General features: G+C 42.3%; 1 protein-coding gene across 1 annotated transcript in view; it reads left to right on the top strand.

Moving 5' to 3' along the window:
- Positions 1-22,300, top strand: part of LOC139417386 (copine-9-like) — a 79,066-nt gene that overhangs the window by 2,882 nt on the left and 53,884 nt on the right. The window contains exons 3-6 of the mRNA XM_071166654.1: positions 13,723-13,769; positions 18,220-18,323; positions 20,077-20,116; positions 21,344-21,420. Of these exons, the coding sequence (XP_071022755.1) occupies positions 13,723-13,769; positions 18,220-18,323; positions 20,077-20,116; positions 21,344-21,420 (268 nt within the window). The remainder of the gene's footprint in view (positions 1-13,722; positions 13,770-18,219; positions 18,324-20,076; positions 20,117-21,343; positions 21,421-22,300) is intronic.

The raw sequence follows: 22,300 nt of genomic DNA, 5'->3' as shown, positions 1-22,300 counted from the left end.
TTTGCTATTCGAATGGTTACACACGTCATTTCTGAGATTTGAAATATGACATTGGAAAAATTACAGAGATTACACGTCACAGGTTCATAGTCAGTTTTAACATCTGTTTTACTCATCATTCACTCCTATCTGTTGGTCTTCAAAGTCAGATAGGTTAACTGTAATGGGTTGCGCGTTGGTGGCAGGGAAGTCAGGCGCAGGAGAATCGAACTAGGTATAAACAGAGTTGTTTAATCAGTGCTTCACAAAACTCCAAAACCCAATTGACAAAATAATACAAATGTGAGAACAAAACCCGTTGCGCATCAACACATAATACACAAAACATACAGTCAACCGCCATCCACCGCCCGAACAAGGAGAGGGACCGACTTCTGCGGAAGTCGATGACATTACCTTATCTTATCCCTACATCTCAGTTTTTCACTAGTTTCTGCTTGACTCAAAGATTTGGTCTCAGAAACACAACCACCGTTGCAGTGTTATCTGTTTGACTGAAGAGTTTCTGATCTGATCAAGAGCCATGTATTTAGAGAGTTGGGACCATAGCGATCCTATTGAATTACAATTATTCTGGTTAGGACATTGGTGTTTCTGCATTAGGATGGATTTACATGACACTACAACATTCTATGGCAGCCATGTTAGCTCCACTAACATTACATGGGGGATATTTAAACAATGCTATGTAACTAAATGTCTAAAATTAGAACAATATTCAAAATTCTACAAGTTGGCCCAACTCTATAATTACATGGATGTGATCTATTTCATGTTTAAACATTTGATTTTACTCCTGTTCATGGACTCTCATTTCACTTTGTTTTGAGTGTCGGATTGCTCTTTGCGGTGGGACTCGACTTATAAACTGTACAGGTCACTTTGGAACTCAGGAATGAAATAACCCTCTACTTGACCTATATTTTGTTCCGTTCTTCAAATGCTTGATACAATGCAGAAATTATTCCTGCTCTAGTGTTGCTTGGTGAACGCTACTATATGTTGGTCAACAGTCTGTCAGGTTGGGGTCAGAACAGGGTGACGGCTTTGAGCTGACAGGACAGGTCTCATGGGGCTGGATGTCACCACAGCAATCCCACAGAATCAGAGACACCATGGGGCTCTGATGAAGGTGCACATTAGCAACAGGAACAGCCCCGCCAAGGTACTCAGAGATTGGGGTCTTTGATTATGAGTTTAGTGGTCCTTAATTGATTTAGGCCGCTGGTGCAGGTGCTCTGCCTAATCTCCAACTAGTTGAGAATGTGAAATGTGATATGGATGTTTTTCCTCTTCTAGTTTGTGCTATCAACTAACCAATCACATAGATTACACTTGCTGTGTGTTTGTGCATGTGTTTGTGTGCATGTGTGTTTGTGTGCATGTGTGTTTGTGTGCATGTGTGTTTGTGTGCATGTGTGTTTGTGTGCATGTGTGTTTGTGTGCATGTGTGTTTGTGTGCATGTGTGTTGGTTTGCATGTGTGTTTGTGTGCATGCTTTGTGTAAATAGAAGAATATGCTCTGAACTCATAGTAATAGATGGCCTAGACATAATAACTTTGTTCTTGTACCAATTCTTTGCCTGGGCTCTCTTTGCTATGAGAAGTTAAATAGATTGTTGCCTGCGTGTGTGTCCATGATTGAATTACCTTATGCTTTGTCTATGTACCTGTGCAATTACCCATGTGTGTCTAAGTGCTTTATGTTGTGTGTGTGTGTGTGTGTGTGTGTGTGTGTGTTTTATGCTATTTACATTTTATGTTAATTTTTGGCTGACCCCAATTATTCGACTGGTCGATTGTTTGGTCGACAGGCTGTTCATCGATCATTCTTTTAGTCGAGCAGTAGCATATCTACAGTGCATTCGGAAAGTATTCAGACCTCTTGACCTTTTGTTACGTTGCAGCCCTATTCTAAAATATATTAAATAAAACATTTCCTCAGCAATCAACACACAACACCCCGTAATGACAAAGCAAAACAACATTTTGGGATTTTTTTTGCAAATGTATAAATATATATAATAATATAAATATCTTATTTACTTAAGTATTCAGACCCTTTGCTATGAGACTCGAAATTGAGCTCAGGTGCATCTTGTTTCCATCGATCATCCTTGAAATGTTTCTATAACTTAATTGGAGTCACTTGTGGTAAATTCAATTGACTGGACATGATTTGGAAAGGCACACACCTATCTATATAAGGTCCCACAGTTGACAGTGCATGTCAGAGCAAAAGCCACGAGGTTGAAGGAATTGTCCGTAGAGCTCCAAGACAGGATTATGCTGAGGCACAGATCTGGGGAAGGGTACCTGACAGTTCTGACACCATTTACCAGAATGCAGCAGCCACTACTCTCTTGATGCCATCTACCATAGTTTTATTACAGGTGACAAATATTAGTATTTTATTTTTGTTGGTACCCCTTTTTCTCCCCAATTTCCTGATGTCCAATTGGTAGTTAGTCTTGTCCTAACGCTGCAACACCTGTACGGACTTAGGAGAGGCAGAGATCCATGTATCCTCCGAAACACGACCCTGCCAAGCCGCACTGCTTCTTGACACACTGCTCACTTAACCCGGAAGCCTCGCACACCAATGTGTCAGAATAAACACCATATATTTGGCGACCGAAGTCAGCGTGCGTGTGCCCAGCAACCACAATGAGTCACTAGAGCGCGATGGTAACCCTCCCCTAACCTGGATGATGCTGGGCAAGTTGTGTGCCGCCTCATGGGTCTCCCGGTCACGGCCAGCTGCGACACAGCCTGGGATCAAACCTGTGTCTGTAGTGTATCCTCTAGCATTCCGATGCAGTACTTTAGACTGCTGCGCCACTCGGGAGGCCTGTGCAGATGTTTTTCATCGGCAGGGACTGGGGGACTAGTTAGGATTGAGGGAAAGATGAATGGAGCAAAGTACAGAGATCCTTGATGAAACCTGCTCCAGAGCGCCCAAGACCTCGGACTTGGGCGAAGGTTCACCTTCCAACAGAGCAACGACCTTAAGCACACAGCCATGACAACACAGAAGTGGCTGCGGGACAAATCTCTGAATGTCCTTGAGTGGCCCAGCCAAACCCAGACTTGAACCCAGTTGAACATCTCTGGATAGACCTGATGAAAGTTGTGCAGCAATGCACCCCATCCAACCAGACAGAGCTTGAGAGGATCTGCAGAGAAGAATGGAAGAAACTTCCCAAATACAAGTGTGCCAAGCTTGTAGCGTCATACCCAAGAAGACTTGAGGCTGTAATCGCTACCAAAGGTGCTTCAACAAGTACTAAGAAAAGGCTCTGAATACTTATGGAAATGTGATATTTCAGTTTTTTATTTTTTATACATTTAATAAACCTGTTTTTTGTTTTGTCTTTAGGGGTATTGTGTGTAGATTGATGAAGATTTAAACAAATCAATTTTAGAATAAGGCTGTAACGTAGCAAAATGTGGAAAAAGTCAAGGGTCTGAATAGTTTCCGAAAGCCCTGTAAATTGACATTCCACACGAGGTTGCCAAATCCTCGCCTATTACCAGCAACTTCAGGAGAGCAACGGTAGAATCTGCTAAAGCCAGCAGGAGCGAGAGGAGGACGGTCGGGTCAGGTTAAGGTTTTTCTCTTCTGGTTATCTTGATCTCTGGCTTCCTCTTGAGTCATTTGCGTTTTATTTCATCAGTGTGCTTTAAGAATCAGACAAGCTCAATACATATATTTAATTTTTATTATAACACAACAAAAAAACACACCTTATGGGAAAAAAATACAAATTCGATTTGTCGAAAGAATAGACTACTTTCGGTTGACCAAAATTTTTTTTTTTAGTCTGGGACAGCCCTAGTGTTCATGAATCTATTTTAGAAACCATAAACTGTTTCAGTTATTCAGAATACAGTATGTTATTGGCCATGGCCTTTTTTTTGTCATGGACTCTAGTCTGTCATGGACAGTGCTGTCAAAGTGTTGTATGAATTCCACCAAGATGCTCATGAATTTGTATGGAGGTTGATTAACTTAACTAGGGGTTTGGTGGAGAGGACGTTTCCCATTGACTCGTCACTCTTTATATCCGTATGATCCAGGCTAACCTAAATATATTCTAGGCATGTGTGACCTTTAACCCAAGCATGGACTACCCTTGAGGAGATGAAAACTGCTCTCACAAATTCCTCTCGCTGAAATCCATTCCGTATTGTGATTGCTTCTTAGAGTTGCATCCTGAAAAGAAAATTTGAGTTCCGAGCATAATCTCTTTGATTGGCATGCGATATACATAATGTGATGTATGAGATATGTCCTTTGTTTTAGAGCACTTCACTGTTCTGTATACTGCACTTCTTTGCAGTTTGGAGCTCGTTGTGTGGCTCAGTTGGTAGAGCATGTTGCTTGTTGTGGGTTCGATTCCAATGGGCGACTAGCACAAAAATGTTCATACTCGTTACTGTAAGTCGCTGTAGATAAGTGTCTACTAAATGTAAAGAATTATAATGCTTTAATCTCTCTCCAAAATAGTTAAACGTCAGTCTTATTTTGCATAATAGTAAATTGGTCAGAATGAGACAATTGCTTTCCATAGCTTACAATAGCTGATCTGTATGACTCAAGTAGTTGAACTCCCACACCGATGCAGAACCACCAGACTCCTCAATATGAAGCGGTTAAGAGCATTGGGCCAATAACCGAACGGTCGTTGGTTCAAATCCCCGAACCGATTAGTTAACTAATCTGTCAATGTGACCTTGAGCAAGGCATTTAACTGTAATTTGTACTGTAAGTTGCTCTGGATAAGAGAAAAATGTAGGCAGTGTGGAAAAAAAATATTTCCTCCGATGTGCATAACCTTCTCAGTCTATTTTAGAAAGGAAGGTACTCAAGGACTGCTTCCCTGCTGAGATCATTCCCTGAAAAGTAATTTAAGCAGGTCTAATACCTATCACAAACCTATTATTCCATCCATTAAGTTATACTCCCTGATTGAGGCTTGGAAACGCCAGTCCCTGCCGTGGGTGTAATTAAGATCCTAATGTTGTACGTTCGTTTATTAAATCTTATTAAGCCACTCAAGGAGCTTTTCAAAAAGGTCATATTTTAATAGGAGTTGTATAGGTCTCCCCAGCAGATTAATATAACAGCTGTAATTTCACCCACACTGACTATCATTAATCATTGTTTACCATGGCTCTTTTAAGTAAGAATTTCTCCTCTCTTTTAGAATCATGACACAGCTAAAATGTACCCTTTCTAGCCACCTAAGCCACCATCACATTGGCAGCGTATATATGCATACTACACTCAGAACTACCTTACAGGTGACACACAACATTACTGCCATCAGCAATGTGGTTTATGATATAGAAGAAGTTGGGCTACTGGTTATTTTACTGGTCCTTTACAACACATCTTATCTAACAGGTTTTAAAGAACTGACATTGACTGTAGACCAAGATATCCGTCTATACTCCCAGTCCATTTCCAACACAATGCCTTAACCTGGGATATTGACGTGGATGTATCTTCTCAGTTGCGCATTTGTTATAAAATTATATTATTTTTTATTAGTGTTTGTTTACGTAATATAACCATATACAATTTCAGTAACACATGTCTTAGACTGATGGGGTGTGCCATACCCACAGCCTCCACAATGGATCAGTCCACTCAGACAGGCCTCCACAATGGATCAGTCCACTCAGACAGGCCTCCACAATGGATCAGTCCACTCAGACAGGAGCCACAATGGATCAGTCCACTCAGACAGGAGCCACAATGGATCAGACCACTCAGACAGGAGCCACAATGAATCAGTCCACTCAGACAGGCATCCACAATGGATCAGTCCACTCAGACAGGAGCCACAATGGATCAGTCCACTCAGACAGGAGCCACAATGATTCAGTCCACTCAGACAGGCCTCCACAATGGATCAGTCGACACAGACAGGCCTCCACAATGGATCAGTCCACACAGACAGGCCTCCACAATGGATCAGTCCACTCAGACAGGCCTCCACAATGGATCAGTCCACTCAGACAGGCCTCCACAATGGATCAGTCCACTCAGACAGGAGCCACAATGGATCAGTCCACTCAGACAGGAGCCACAATGGATCAGACCACTCAGACAGGAGCCACAATGAATCAGTCCACTCAGACAGGCATCCACAATGGATCAGTCCACTCAGACAGTAGCCACAATGGATCAGTCCACTCAGACAGGAGCCACAATGATTCAGTCCACTCAGACAGGCCTCCACAATGATTCAGTCCACTCAGACAGGCCTCCACAATGGATCAGTCCACTCAGACAGGAGCCACAATGAATCAGTCCACTCAGACAGGAGCCACAATGGATCAGCCCACTCAGACAGGAGCCACAATGGATCAGTCCACTCAGACAGGCCTCCACAATGGATCAGTCCACTCAGACAGGCCTCCACAATGGATCAGTCCACTCAGACAGGCCTCCACAATGGATCAGTCCACTCAGACAGGAGCCACATCAGACAGGTCTTGTACACTGTGATTTTTATTTTATGCTACTGCTCGACTAAAGAAATCTCAGTCGACCAACAGCCTATCGAACAAACAATGGACCAGTCAACTAAATGGAGTCAGCCCTAGTGTGTGTCTCCTCTGTTTCAAGGTTGTGATGTATCAACTATAAGGACTCAGAAGTGTCACTCATAGCTGCCATTGTCGCTATGTGTGCAGACTGATGGTGTTTCTATGTGACCTTGTTAAAACAGATCCCTGCTAGGGTTTAGGAGGTTCCACACTTGATTCATTCAGGGTCAGCCCTCCCCCCTCCCCCCAATAGATTAGCCGGGATCTAAACCCTATCCTCCCTCCTAAATTGCTGTGAGAGAGATTTAGGGGGGATTTCTCACAGTCGAGTCCTGAAACCTGCAGCGTAGCCCTCAATCCGTGACCGGTTTGATGTGTTTGTGAGTGAATAATTTCTCCCTGTCTGCCAAGCAAACATATTCCTCCTCTCTTTGGTTCCTCACTCCATCTTCCTGTGTTCCTCATAGCAAGCAGCTTTTATGCAATGCCCACAAGCAAGGAGGTTTTAGGCCTGATCCAGTGTGATTATTTTTGCAAGGCAAATCCAAAACCCAGCCTATGGCAATCAACAGTGTAATAAACATCCATGTGACTATGTAAGATCATTCATCATAGACCACAAAAGTACCCTCTGCTTACTTCAACTTGATTCACACTCTGATAAATTAACAGTGTGAAGAATATTGTCTGGTATTTTGCCCTTTTGCATGCATTTTAGACAGGATGATGTAATTCACTGTCCAGCCGAATGTAATGCACTGTCAGCCGAATGTAATGCACTGTCAGCCGAATGTAATGCACTGTCAGCCTAATGTAATGCACTGTCCAGCCTAATGTAATGCACTGTCCAGCCTAATGTAATGCACTGTCCAGCCTAATGTAATGCACTGTCAGCCTAATGTAATGCACTGTCAGCCTAATGTAATGCACTGTCAGCCGAATGTAATGCACTGTCCAGCCTAATGTAATGCACTGTCCAGCCTAATGTAATGCACTGTCAGCCTAATGTAATGCACTGTCCAGCCTAATGTAATGCACTGTCCAGCCTAATGTAATGCACTGTCAGCCTAATGCAATGCACTGTCCAGCCTAATGTAATGCACTGTCCAGCCTAATGTAATGCACTGTCCAGCCTAATGTAATGCACTGTCCAGCCTAATGTAATGCACTGTCCAGCCTAATGTAATGCACTGTCCAGCCTAATGTAATGCACTGTCCAGCCTAATGCAATGCACTGTCAGCCTAATGTAATGCACTGTCCAGCCTAATGTAATGCACTGTCCAGCCTAATGTAATGCACTGTCCAGCCTAATGTAATGCACTGTCCAGCCTAATGTAATGCACTGTCCAGCCTAATGTAATGCACTGTCCAGCCTAATGTAATGCACTGTCCAGCCTAATGTAATGCACTGTCCAGCCTAATGTAATGCACTGTCAGCCTAATGTAATGCACTGTCCAGCCTAATGTAATGCACTGTCAGCCTAATGTAATGCACTGTCAGCCTAATGTAATGCACTGTCCAGCCTAATGTAATGCACTGTCCAGCCTAATGTAATGCACTGTCCAGCCTAATGTAATGCACTGTCCAGCCTAATGTAATGCACTGTCCAGCCTAATGTAATGCACTGTCCAGCCTAATGTAATGCACTGTCCAGCCTAATGTAATGCACTGTCCAGCCTAATGTAATGCACTGTCAGCCTAATGTAATGCACTGTCCAGCCTAATGTAATGCACTGTCAGCCTAATGTAATGCACTGTCCAGCCTAATGTAATGCACTGTCAGCCTAATGTAATGCACTGTCAGCCTAATGTAATGCACTGTCCAGCCTAATGTAATGCACTGTCCAGCCTAATGTAATGCACTGTCCAGCCTAATGTAATGCACTGTCCAGCCTAATGTAATGCACTGTCCAGCCTAATGTAATGCACTGTCCAGCCTAATGTAATGCACTGTCCAGCCTAATGTAATGCACTGTCCAGCCTAATGTAATGCACTGTCAGCCTAATGTAATGCACTGTCCAGCCTAATGTAATGCACTGTCAGCCTAATGTAATGCACTGTCAGCCTAATGTAATGCACTGTCCAGCCTAATGTAATGCACTGTCCAGCCTAATGTAATGCACTGTCCAGCCTAATGTAATGCACTGTCCAGCCTAATGTAATGCACTGTCCAGCCTAATGTAATGCACTGTCCAGCCTAATGTAATGCACTGTCCAGCCTAATGTAATGCACTGTCAGCTAGACTTGTGATGGGTGTCTTTTCAGATCTAATAGGAAGTCTGCATGTCTGCAGGTATTTTTGTATTGCTTTGCCAACCTATTTTCTACACGACAATAAGCTCTGTTGTACAATAGATAGAATTGTGAACTTTTGTATTTTTTTATTGGCTACCTCAACACTCAGCATAATGGATTCAATAGTAAGGCTGATTGAATTGAAGTTCTGTTCACCTGGTTACCTGATCCTGAAGCCAAAGGAGAAAAGTTGGCATGCAGCTCCTTTGGATTTGGCTCTGCTGTATCCCACCAGATGGGATGTCCTCTCCCAGTCGCCTTCCATAAAGCAAACAATCAATCTGCTGCTGGGAGTTAGGTTAAGGGTTGGGCGATATCCAGATGTTCATACCGTTTCTGTACCTACCGGCGTATACGGTATTACCGAATGTGCACACAAGGGGGCACTATTTCTATTTTGTGGAAGCACAAAACAATTTAGTCAACAGGGATCTTGATCCAGGAGGGGGTTTGAATGTCTCTGCTGTAACCAAGAAGCTTCATCTTAACATCTAGCCACTTAGCTGGCAAGTTAGCAAACCACATTTTAAATTATACGGTATAAACAATATATCGTCCAAGCCTACTTAGGCTGTGGGCTTCTCTCATCTTTCCTCAAAAGTAGATTAATCTAAAGGAGTACTAGTTTCTGGAATCCTACGGTATATCACAGGTCAAGGAAGCACTTCTTATCTCCTTTGAATGATTCGCTCCATGCTGTTGTTCAAAGGCTGTTTCTGCAAGGCACCCCCCCGATAGCTGTTTACTTTGTTCACCAACCAGAGTTACGTATTTTAATGGGCTGCACTGCTAGGAGCTAACTGTGGCTCCAGCACACCCTGTTAGCTTTTAGAATTAGACTACAGGGCACTACTGGGAGCTCTCATAGCTCTGCCTTGACTAAGTCTGTCTCAATCTCACTTACTGTCCTCTGACATGCTTACAAACACAGAGGCAACTTGGGTAGACAGATTATTCTTTGCATCTTGACTGGCTGGATCAATCCTTGGTATGGAAAATGCACCGCCCTTGGCCACAAAGCGCTACAGAGGGTGGTACGGACGGCACAGTACATCACTGGGGCAGAGCTCCCTGCCATCCAGGACCTCTATACCAGGCGGTGTTTAAGGAAGGCTCAAAAAATCGCCAAAGACTCCAGCCACGCAAGTCATAGACTGTTCACTCTGCCAAGGTCTGACAAACCGTACTGGCGCATAGGCTCTCAGACCAACAGGCTCTGAGATAGCTTTGACCCCCAAGCCATAGACTGTTCACTCTGCCAAGGTCTGACAAACCGTACTGGTGCATAGGCTCTCAGACCAACAGGCTCTGAGACAGCTTCGACCCCCAAGCCATAGACTGTTCACTCTGCCAAGGTCTGACAAACCGTACTGGTGCATAGGCTCTCAGACCAACAGGCTCTGAGACAGCTTCAACCCCCAAGCCATAGACTGTTCACTCTGCCAAGGTCTGACAAACTGTACTGGTGCATAGGCTCTCAGACCAACAGGCTCTGAGACAGCTTCGACCCCCAAGCCATAGACTGTTCACTCTGCCAAGGTCTGACAAACCGTACTGGTGCATAGGCTCTCAGACCAACAGGCTCTGAGACAGCTTCGACTCCCAAGCCATACGACTGCTAAATAGCCAGACCGTTAAATAGTAAATTATGGGACCCAAACCATCTGTACCAACTATCTTGCACTGACAATACGCACACTCACTAGACTTTATAGACACCATGCACACACACACACATACATACACACACATACACACATACATACATACATACATACATACATAGACGGTCCCATACAAAACCAACAAACATTCACATTTACTACACACACACACACACACACACACACACACACACACCGACATGACACACATATGCGCGCACGCACACACACACACACTTTTACACTCATCATATGCTGCTGCTACTCTGTTTTATTTTACTCTTATTATTATCTATCCTGATGTCTAGTTATTTTACCCTGCTTTCATGTTCATACAGTTGAAGTCAGGAGTTTACATACACCTCAGTTTTTCACAATTTCTGACATTTAATCCTAGTAAAAATCCCGACTTAAGGTTAGTTAGGATCACCATTTTATTTTAAGAATGTCAAATGTCAGAATAATAGTAGAGAATTATTTATTTCAGATTTTATTTCCTTCATCACATTCCCAGTGGGTCAGAAGTCTACATACACTCAATTAGTATTTGGTAGCATTGCCTTTAAATTGTTTAACTTGGGTCAAACGTTTTGGGTAACCTTCCACAGGTTTCCAACAACAAGTTAGGTACATTTTGGCTCATTCCTCCTGACAGAGCTGGTGTAACTGAGTCAGGTTTGTAGGCCTCGTTGCTCGCACACGCTTTTTCAGTTCTGCCCTCAAATTGTCTATAGGATTGAGGTCAGGGCTTTGTGATGGCCACTTCAATACCTTGACATTGTTGTCCTTAAGCCGTTTTGCCACAACTTTGGAAGTATGCTTGGGGTCATTGACCATTTGGAAGACCCATTTGCGTCCAAGCTTTAACTTCCTAACTGATGTCTTGAGATGTTGCTTCAATATATCCACATAATTGTCCTGCCTCATGATGCCATCTATTTTGTGAAGAGCACCAGTCCCTCCTGTAGCAAAGCACCCACACAACATGATGCTGCCACCCCCGTGCTTCACGGTTGGGATGGTGTTCTTTGGCTTGCAAGTCTCCCCCTTTTTCTTCCAAACATTGCGCTGGTCGTTATCAGACCAGAGGACATTTCTCCAAAAAGTACGATCTTTGTCCCCATGTGCAGTTGCAAACTGCAGTCTGGCTTTTTTTATGGAGGTTTTGGAGCAGTGGCTTCTTCCTTGCTGAGCAGCCTTTCAGGTTATGTCGATATAGGACTCGTTTTACTGTGGATATAGATACCTTTGTACCTGTTTCCTCCAGCATCTTCACAAGGTCCTTTGCTGTTGTTCTGGGATTGATTTGCGCTTTTTGCCCCAAAGTACATTCATCTCTAGGAGACAGAACGCTTCTCCTTCCTAAGCGGTATGATGACTGCGTGGTCCCATGGTGTTTATATTTGCGTACTATTGTTTGTACAGATGAACGTGGTACCTTCAGGCATTTGGAAATTGCTCCCAAAGATGAACCAGATTTGTGGAGGTCTACAAAATGTTTTCTGAGGTCTTGGCTGATTTTCTTTTGATTTTCCCATGATGTCAAGCAAAGAGGCACTGAGTTTGAAGGTAGTCCTTAAAATACATCCACAGGTACACCTCCATTTGACTCAAATGATGTCAATTAGCCCATCAGAAGCTTCTAGAGCCATGACATTTTTCTGGAATATTCCAAGCTGTTTAAAGGCACATTCAATTTTGTGTATGTAAACTTTGACCCGCTGGAATTGTGATACAGTGAATTATAAGTGAAATAATATGTCTGTAAACAATTGTTGGAAAAATTACTTGTGTCATGAACAAAGTAGATGTCCTAACTGACTTGCCAAAACTATAGTTTGTTAACAAGAAATTTGTGGAGTGGTTGAAAATAGTTTTAATGACTCCAACCTAAGTGTATACCTTATTATCTATTCTGATGCGTAGTCACTTTACCCTGCCTTCATGTACATATCTACCTCAAATACCTTATTATTATATATCCTGATGCCTGGTCACTTTACCCTGCCTTCATGTACATATCTACCTCAAATACCTTATTATTATTATCTATCCTGATGTCTAGTCAGTTCACCCTGCCTTCATGTACATATCTACCTCAAATACCTTATTATTATTATCTATCCTGATGCCTAGTCACTTTACCAGGCCTTCATGTGCATATCTACCTCAAATGCCTTGTACCTCTGCGCATTGATCTGGTACTGGTACTCCCTGTGTATAGATCCACATAGATCTGGTACTGGTACTCCCTGTATATAGCTCCACATTGATCTGGTACTGGTACTCCCTGTATATAGCTCCACATTGATCTGGTACTGGTACTCCCTGTATATCGCTCCACATTGATCTGGTACTGGTACTCCAGGTATATATAGCTCCACATTGATCTGGTACTGGTACTCCAGGTATATATAGCTCCACATTGATCTGGGACTGGTACTCCCTGTATATAGTTCCACATTGATCTGGTACTGGTACTCCCTGTATATAGCTCCACATTGATCTGGTACTGGTACTCCAGGTATATATAGCTCCACATTGATCTGGTACTGGTACTCCCTGTGTATAGCTCCACATTGATCTGGGACTGGTACTCCCTGTATATAGCTCCACATTGATCTGGTACTGGTACTCCCTGTATATAGCTCCACATTGATCTGGTACTGGTACTCCCTGTATATAGCTCCATTCTTGTGTTACTATTTTAGATCTGGCATGAGCAGCAATTGCCAATGCAGTAATGTTGCCAAGGTGCCCAGACACTTGCCCCAATGCTGTTTTCTCAACGTTCCTAATTGGTCTTTAGAAGAGAGAACATATTTTTTAATTGCCTGCACGAAGCCAGAGTGAAGTGCATTACTGCTGATGCCCAACATTCAACCGCTATGTTTAAATGGCTGTGGCAACGGTTGACCAACCTGAACTGAATCAACAAGTGTTTTTTTTCTGAATGCTTATTAGAGAAATATGTTTTCAGGGAGAATTTAATGACTGTTATATCCTATGCTACCAAATTAGATCTCTATTAGTTTCAATGTTTTGACCTTGTTAAAGCATTTTTATTTTAATAGTTGCTCTACAATGTAGAGAGCTTTGTGATTTTATGTCAGTAAATGAAAAACACTCTACAAATGCAATTGGCCCCATGTTCTCCAGTTCTATAGCCTTCTGTCTTCTCTCTTTGTCTCTCTGCAGTGGTTGTGCTGTATGTGCAGGGGATCGGCACCAAAGAGTGGAGGGAGGTGAGTTGAAAATGAAGTTCTATTTTCAGCCTTTTTTTCATTTGCGTCTTGACTCGCTGTTCTGTTAAAGGTACTTATTCATACGATTCGGGGAAACGTAAGAACCTTCCAGACTGAGACTCATGTTGTTCCATCTTCTTCTTTGGTTTTTGGAGCTTATCCACCGTCACTGAAATTAAGGGGCTGTGACGGTCATGGAATTTTGGATGACGGTTGTTGGCATAGCCAAATGACCGCGGTCTCTTTAATAACCGTTCAAATAACCTTCTTTTTTAAAAGACGCACATGTTCTCTTCTCCTCCGCTGCTGACTGCATGTGCTGCCATAGAAATAGAATGGTTATCCCCATTCAAGTTAATGATAGCAGGATGTAAAAGCAGGAAATGTACCCAACAATATGTGCTGTTATTGTTACAATTCAACTCAATTGAGAGGGAACAAGAGAGGATATAATAGGTTCAGGTAGTAAGATGGTGAACAAGATGAGCCAAAGTTTCCTCAGAGGTCTACATTAATCCTAGAGGGATTCATTCAATATTCACACCTACACCATAGCTGATGGGGGATCTCTCTCTTTCTGTCTCTCTTTCGCTCGGCCTACCCGATATTGTCCTTTTCTAGTCTGTCGGCTATCGGCCCTTCTCTGTCGGCTATCGGCCCTTCTCTGTCGGCTATCGGCCCTTCTCTGTCGGCTATCGGCCCTTCTCTGTCGGCTATCGGCCCTTCTCTGTCGGCTATCTGCCCTTCTCTGTCGGCTATCTGCCCTTCTCTGTCGGCTATCTGCCCTTCTCTGTCGGCTATCGGCCCTTCTCTGTCGGCTATCGGCCCTTCTCTGTCGGCTATCTGCCCTTCTCTGTCGGCTATCTGCCCTTCTCTGTCGGCTATCTGCCCTTCTCTGTCGGCTATCTGCCCTTCTCTGTCGGCTATCTGCCCTTCTCTGTCGGCTATCGGCCCTTCTCTGTCGACTTTGCCGATAGTCCCTCTACATAGCAAAACTGCTGCTATGCCAGCCGCCACAGCACTGCACAATGCAGAGGAATGTTTAGCTGGGAATATCATCATCAGCAGCAAGCTAGCTCATTCTCAAGGTGCTCTCTCTCTTTCTCTCTCAATCTGTATCTCTATCTTTGTCTTTTTCTCTCCCTCTATCTTTATCTCTCTCAATCTCTATCACTCCCTCTACCTCTCTTGAATTTCCTCTTCTTGCATTTCTTTTGAGAGAACCTTTATCCTAAAATGCAGAACCAATTTAATCTCTGCCACAGTGCTGACGGTTTTTGTTTGTTTATATATTTAATAAGTCAACACTGCTTGACTAAAGAATGTCATTAAGGGCTTTGTCTGAGTCGATCCCCTTACAGCAAGACGTCTTCCACTACCTTTGTCATAGCGACAGGGCTAATCAAAGAGAGGGCATAATTATAGGGTGGTAGGTAGCCTAGCGGTCAGTGTTGGGCCAGTAACTGCTGGTTCGAATACCCGAGCCGACAAGGTGAAAAATCGATATGCTCTTGAGCAAGGCACTTAACCCTAATTTGCTCCAGGGGCACTGTCCTATGGCTGACCCTGTAGAACAACACATTGCACAGCAGCTATCCGGTGTATGTGCCAAAATAAAATATAGTACCAGTAAAAAGTTTGGACACACCTACTCATTCAAGGGTTTCTCTTTATTTGTACTATTTTCTACATTGTATAAAAATAGCGAAGACATCTACTATGAAATAACACATATGGAATCATGTAGTAACCAAAAACGTGTTAAACAAATCAAAATATATTTTAATTGAAAGGGTGACTACTTTGAAGATGATGTATTTTGATTTGTTTAACACTTTTTGGGGGGGTTACTATGGGGGGGTTACTACAGGATTCCTGTAACGGTCGTCGTTGCATGACGGATCGGACCAAAGCGCAGCGTGGTAAGTGTTCATGCTTTTTATTTAAACTGAACACTATAACAAAATAACAAAGAGAATAAACTCAACCGAAACAGTCCTGTCAGGTGCAGAAAACACTAAACAGAAAATAACTACCCACAAAACATAGGTAGCTTTTTCCCACCTGAGTATGGTTCCCAATCAGAGACAATGATAGTCAGCTGTCCCTGATTGAGAACCATACCCGGCCAAAACAAAGAAATACAAAACATAGAAAAAAGAACATGGAATGCCCACCCCAAATCACACCCTGACCAAACCAAAATAGAGACATAAAAAGCTCTCGTAAGGTCAGGTCGTGACAATTCCATATGTGTTATTTCATAGTTTTGATGTCTTCACTATTATTCTATAATGTAGAAAAAAGTAAGAAACCCTTGAATGAGTAAGTGTGTCCCAACTTTTAACTGGTGCTGTATATATTTTATATAATCAGCACAGTTATCTCTCAATCCCCAACTACAGACATACGTATGTGTACCATTCATTGAGTGAAGACTCACAAGCCAAATCAAATTCCTTCACTTCCCATCTCTCTATTTCTGATCACCACCACATACCCTGAGACAAGGGTTGATAAACGATATGCACTTATGTGTTGGTGTAAACTAAAAGTAAAATGTTTGTTTCTAGCTAACTGTAGCATTGACACACTATAGTGCTGTGCCCTCTTAGTTTCAGTCACTTCACAGCATTTTCAATCTCTTTCCATTTTATACACAAACATTCCCCACAACGCTCCACTACCCATTAACTAATCGTATCTCAGAAAACAATGCCCCAAAATAGAACAGGTGGAAGTGTCTCAGGTGACGACAGATGGTTCCTTAGTCGATGGATGCCAGGTAGGTAGGGTTCCAATAAACTCCCCTCCCCGGCCGGATAATGGATTGGGAGGGACAGAGTTGATAGCTGAGATTATGTGCGCTGGGCGCTAAGGTCATGAGCCGGGTATTAAAGCAGTGCAGGGATCAATAGCTCATTACTCTGTGCTGTTGGACCATACCAGCCAGGCCCTCTGCCCAATGGGGATTCGTGTCTGGTAGATACAAATGGAGCTCCAGCCCTGGGGCCGGCCGGCTGAGACAGAATCACTCAGACACTCTCACTCTGTTGGTTTTGTTCTGTCTGAGGAGCCAGCCATTAGAACACAACACTCCCTTGGTTCTGGTCTGTCTGAGGAGCCAGTAATTAGAATACAACACTCCCTTGGTTCTGTTCTGTCTGAGTAGCTAGCCATTAGAACACAACACTCCCTTGGTTCGGTTCTGATTAGAACACAACACTCCCTTGGTTCTGTTCTGGCTGAGGAGCCAGCCATTAGAACACAACACTCCCTTGGTTCTGTTCTGGCTGAGGAGCCAGCCATTAGAACACAACACTCCCTTGGTTCTGTCCTGGCTGAGGAGCCAGCCATTAGAACACAACACTCCCTTGGTTCTGTTCTGTCTGAGGAGCCAGCCATTAGAACACAACACTCCCTTGGTTCTGTTCTGTCTGAGGAGCCAGTAATTAGAATACAACACTCCCTTGGTTCTGTTCTGTCTGAGTAGCTAGCCATTAGAACACAACACTCCCTTGGTTCGGTTCTGATTAGAACACAACACTCCCTTGGTTCTGTTCTGGCTGAGGAGCCAGCCATTAGAACACAACACTCCCTTGGTTCTGTTCTGGCTGAGGAGCCAGCCATTAGAACACAACACTCCCTTGGTTCTGTTCTGGCTGAGGAGCCAGCAATTAGAACACAACACTCCATTGGTTTAAACCCAGTGGTGATTCTAACTTACTAAGGATGTAGATTAGATCACAGGTTGTATTGGTAATGGCTGTGGCTCTGTGCTGATTATTTAATTTAGAGTACTCAGGATTTGCTGATCATTGTTTTTGAGTTGATCCCAATGTTACGGTTGATGTATGTGGATAATATTGCTAGTGATGTTAAACTTTCATATACTTAGATTTAGAGTGACATTGTGTCATTGATTATCATATGGCTCATACTGATATCAATTATGGAGTTGATGTTTCCATAGAGGTTCTGTTAGATGAAGTATCACTCTGTAACCCGTGTTTCCATAGAGGTTCTGTTAGATGAAGTATCACTCTGTAACCCATGTTTCCATAGAGGTTCTGTTAGATGAAGTATCACTCTGTAACCCATGTTTCCATAGAGGTTCTGTTTGATGAAGTATCACTCTGTAACCCATGTTTCCATAGAGGTTCTGTTAGATGAAGTATCACTCTGTAACCCATGTTTCCATAGAGGTTCTGTTAGATTAAGTATCACTCTGCAACCCGTGTTTTCATAGAGGTTCTGTTAGATGAAGTATCACTCTGTAACCCGTGTTTTCATAGAGGTTCTGTTAGATTAAGTATCACTCTGTAACCCATGTTTCCATAGAGGTTCTGTTAGATGAAGTATCACTCCGTAACCCGTGTTTTCATAGAGGTTCTGTTAGATGAAGTATCACTCTGTAACCTGTGTTTCCTTTTCCTGGCTACTGTTTCAGTTTGGCAGAACAGAGGTTATTGACAACACACTGAATCCAAACTTTGTGAGGAAGTTTTTCCTGGACTTCTTCTTCGAAGAGAAGCAGAACCTCCGCTTTGACGTGTAAGTGACCAACCTATCTGTCTCCAACTGGGAAATACCTACTGCTAGGCTAAAAGCCTAAATAAACTTTTTTAGTTTTATACATAGGACCAATTTATAAGTAGTTTCAAGAATTTTCTTTGCTCCCTTGTTAGTCTTTCGGGTCGCAGAGCAGGCCTTCACTCCCGGATGAGTGAGGGGGCCACCACCAACTTTTTGAAAGTCACTATTGGCCTCATGGTGAAATCCCTGAGTGGTTTCCTTCCTCTCCGGCAACTGAGTTAGAAAGTACTCCTGTATCTTTTTTAGAAACTGGGTGTATTGGTACACCATCCAAAGTGTAATATATAACATCAACATGTTCAAAAGGATATTCAATATCTGCTTTTGACATTTTTACCCATCTACCAATAGATGCCCTTCTTTGCAAGGCATTGGAAAACCTCCTGGCCTTTGTGGTTAAATCTGTGTTTGAAATGCACTGCTCGACTGAGGGACCTGACAGATAATTGTATGTGTGGGGTACAGAGATGAGGTAGTCATATTATGTTACTTTTTTACTCCTGAACTTATTTAGGCTTGCCATAACAAAAGGGTTGACTAAAGACATTTCAGCTTTTCATTTGTAATTCATTTGTAAAAATTTAGAAAAACATAATTCCACTTTGACATTCGGGTATTGTGTGTAGGCCAGTGACACAAAATCTATGTTAAATCAATTTTAAATTCAGGCTGTAACACAACAAAATGTAGGGGTGTAAATACTTTCTGAAGAACAAGCCTTTTCATTTATCACCGTGATTAAGTGCTATCTCTATGTCCACTTGGTTATTCTGGTCAGCCACCACACCTCTTAGTCCAGATCAATACTAGAGAAAGATCAGTATAGCTTTTTAATGTAGTCAGTGATGCACAGTAGGTTTTGTTGAGCAGTCTGTTATTCATTATAGACTGTTCTATCTGCTCTTCAAAGTCAGGTAATATGCAACTGCAAAATTCTAGTGTTGAACTGCGAAAAGTATTTTATTTGAATAACTATTTGTGGCTACATGTTAGACGTTTGTATCATAGGGATGTGGGGAGAAAATGACGTTTTACATAACTACTGTTAAAGATTGAATTATGCCCTTTAAATTGGTTGTTATCAAGCTATTACTGTGTAGAGCCCTTGCTCCGACAGTTTCAGGTGCTATTATTTAAGCTCTGGAAAATCAATCAAGAATCAATTGCAATGGTTTTGCACTGTGACAAAGCTCTTAGAAACAATCAGTGTGGTTCAGGTGTTAGCAAGGCCAATATTAATTTTTAACAAACTGCAAATAATCAATCAGTCTACTCCAGCATAACAGACACCCTACAGACAGACAGAACTCCCAAATGATGAGACAAAATAAATGTTATGAACCAATGAGCTATTGAGTTTGACCAAGGAAAAAGTTAAGCAAGCATCACAGCCCTGAGGCCCGAGGGAGAGGATTGGCTTCATATCCACAGTGAATAGGATTCAGAGACAGTCTGTCAGCGGTATAGTCCAACAGTCAGTGGATGTTCTAATGTTAGCAAACAGGGAGTATATTCTCAACCCTTCTACCCTGTTTCCCTCCTCCCTCCTGCAGAAACATCCCTGGTAAATTCAAGGTTATTTTAGAGATAATTAGATTTGCCCATTTAGTTCGTAAGGAGCAAACTTATCTAATACCTGAAATGGCTATTCACACTGATATAGTTTGTCATTTGGAGTGATTTATACCTAACTATGTTTGGTTTCTTGCAGATACAATGTGGACTCCAGAAGTTCAAATATTTCCAAATTTGTAAGTGTCTCCCATCAGTATATAATGCATCATGTTGTTAATGTTATGTTGTTAATTATGCAATGTTATGCCAATACTGACAGTACAGAGGAAGGATAGTTATCAGAAGGAAGCTTGTTGTCTTTGGATGAATGCAATATTGTATTTTAGATTTGACCTCTGACTGTGTTCTATTCCCTTTGACCTCAACAAAATCCGGGAGAGCAGAAGGTTAGTATCGATGCACCTAGTAAAGACATTTATTGTTGTAATGTCAGTCATTATGGCATGTCATGTAACATTGTATTTCACGACACACATTCATGATGTGAGATGTGTTTTTTTGCACTCCTGTTTTCGCTTGTCCAATGTGATGTCTGTGGGGTGTTTTTTCTGTTCCAATCAAGGACAAACGTTGGGTCAAAACCAAGCAGTCATGTCAACCATAGTCTCATTCAGCCATTCCCACTATATCAAAATCTCAGGTAAAGCACTTTGAGAGGAGACTTCAAAGCCAGAACTACAGTAGGCTAGTTGTTTTTTTTAAACAGAATTATGTAGTGCAGGGCTCTCCTACCCTGTTCCTGGAGAGCTACCGTCCTGTAGGTTTTCACTCCAACCCTGTTCCTGGAGAGCTCACTATACTGAGAGTATAAAAGGATGTATTTTAATGTTTTTGGAACATTTGCTAATATTTGATCATTGCCCCGATACTTCAGAATGAGCCTGAGGAAGTCTATTTCTGGTACGTTTCTCACAACTAAGTGAAAACGAGAAAAAAATGTCTGGAAACTTCTATAAGATGGCATTTACATAAAAAAATAGAGATTTGGTTTAAAATAAATAAGTGATCTTGTTCTTTTAGCCTTTTTGATAACGTACCGTATGTCCAGATTATAAAATTAATAGTTTTCATTGTCACAATGTCTTCAACCACTTTGAATAACTTTGGTTTCAACCTGGCATGTGGGATGTCCTAGCTGTATTACATCTTACTCACCACCATCTGAAAGCACTGCACGTACTGTGGTACTGTGAACTGCCTTGCTGTTAGAAACAGGGTTGGGGTCAATTCCATTTCCACTCATGAAGAACACTGAAATTCTACCTCGAATTCTAATTCTCTTCAATGCTTTTCAATTAGGAAAATTTGGAATTGGAATTTGGTTTACTTCATGAATTTAAAAGGATTTGACCCCAAACCTGATCAGACGGGTCATAAGACTGACCCCAGGCTCTCTCCACCAGGACTTCCTGGGTCAGACCTTCTGCACTCTGGGGGAGATCATTGGATCCACTGGCGGGCGGCTGGAGAACAGCTTATCGTAAGTCAAACCCTCTCCCCCATTATCCATCACACCATTACAGGCCTAATGAAGGGACAACTCTGGAATGAGTCTGACCCGTAGTTGACTCTCAATCTAGAGCAATGGTACCTCTCTGGCTGGCTGTATGTGATGGGTCATGTGAATGGTAAAAGGAGCTCGGTCTTGAGGAGGACTATCTGTTTGTGGATAGGAAATGGAGCACAGCGATTTAGATTAACTGTAAATGAAACAACGTTGAGATTTTAATATGGTAATCATCCAAGCCTATTGCATCACTAAGAGACAGAAGCGTGGATTCCCGATGTTCCCCCCGTGCTCAACATCAAATCATCTTGTAATCAACTTCTTGATAGGGTAATTTGGCATTTTCTAATGCTTTCAGCAATCAACAATAAGGTGCCGTTTGTGCAGAGTGCATTTATTTTATGAGTTAATCAGATGGAAAAAATGGTAATTGCAGAGTAGAAGCTAAGTTGTTCAGTGCAAATTTCTTTCAGACTTAGCGTTTCTCAGCTCTTTGTCTGTGTAGTCATGTAGATGTTCTGTATTTTTGGAGGCATTTGGAGAGACACATACACAACATGTGTAAATACCAATCAAGTTTTCTTCATCAGGAACAGACCTCTTAAAAACAGAGGCCAGTCATACTCCATCACAATGAAAGGTCTCTCTGGCCGCGTCTTGACCCAATTCTCTATGTATTTGTTTCAAGCTGATCAAAAAAACACAAACCACTGTTTTCACATGTTGAGTTTAAATTTAGCACGTGAAACAATTTTTTCACATATGTTCAATTCAGTAGCGGTGCGTAGATAAAATCACTGAGGAAGACCAGCCAAGATAGTAAAAAAAAAGCCATATTACAACCTGTGTTGTG

This window comes from Oncorhynchus clarkii, chromosome 9 (assembly GCF_045791955.1).
Source record: "Oncorhynchus clarkii lewisi isolate Uvic-CL-2024 chromosome 9, UVic_Ocla_1.0, whole genome shotgun sequence".
In the NCBI taxonomy this organism is placed as follows: domain Eukaryota; kingdom Metazoa; phylum Chordata; class Actinopteri; order Salmoniformes; family Salmonidae; genus Oncorhynchus; species Oncorhynchus clarkii.
The sequence above is the reverse complement of the archived record's forward strand: the minus strand, read 5'-3'. Positions and strand labels throughout refer to the sequence as shown.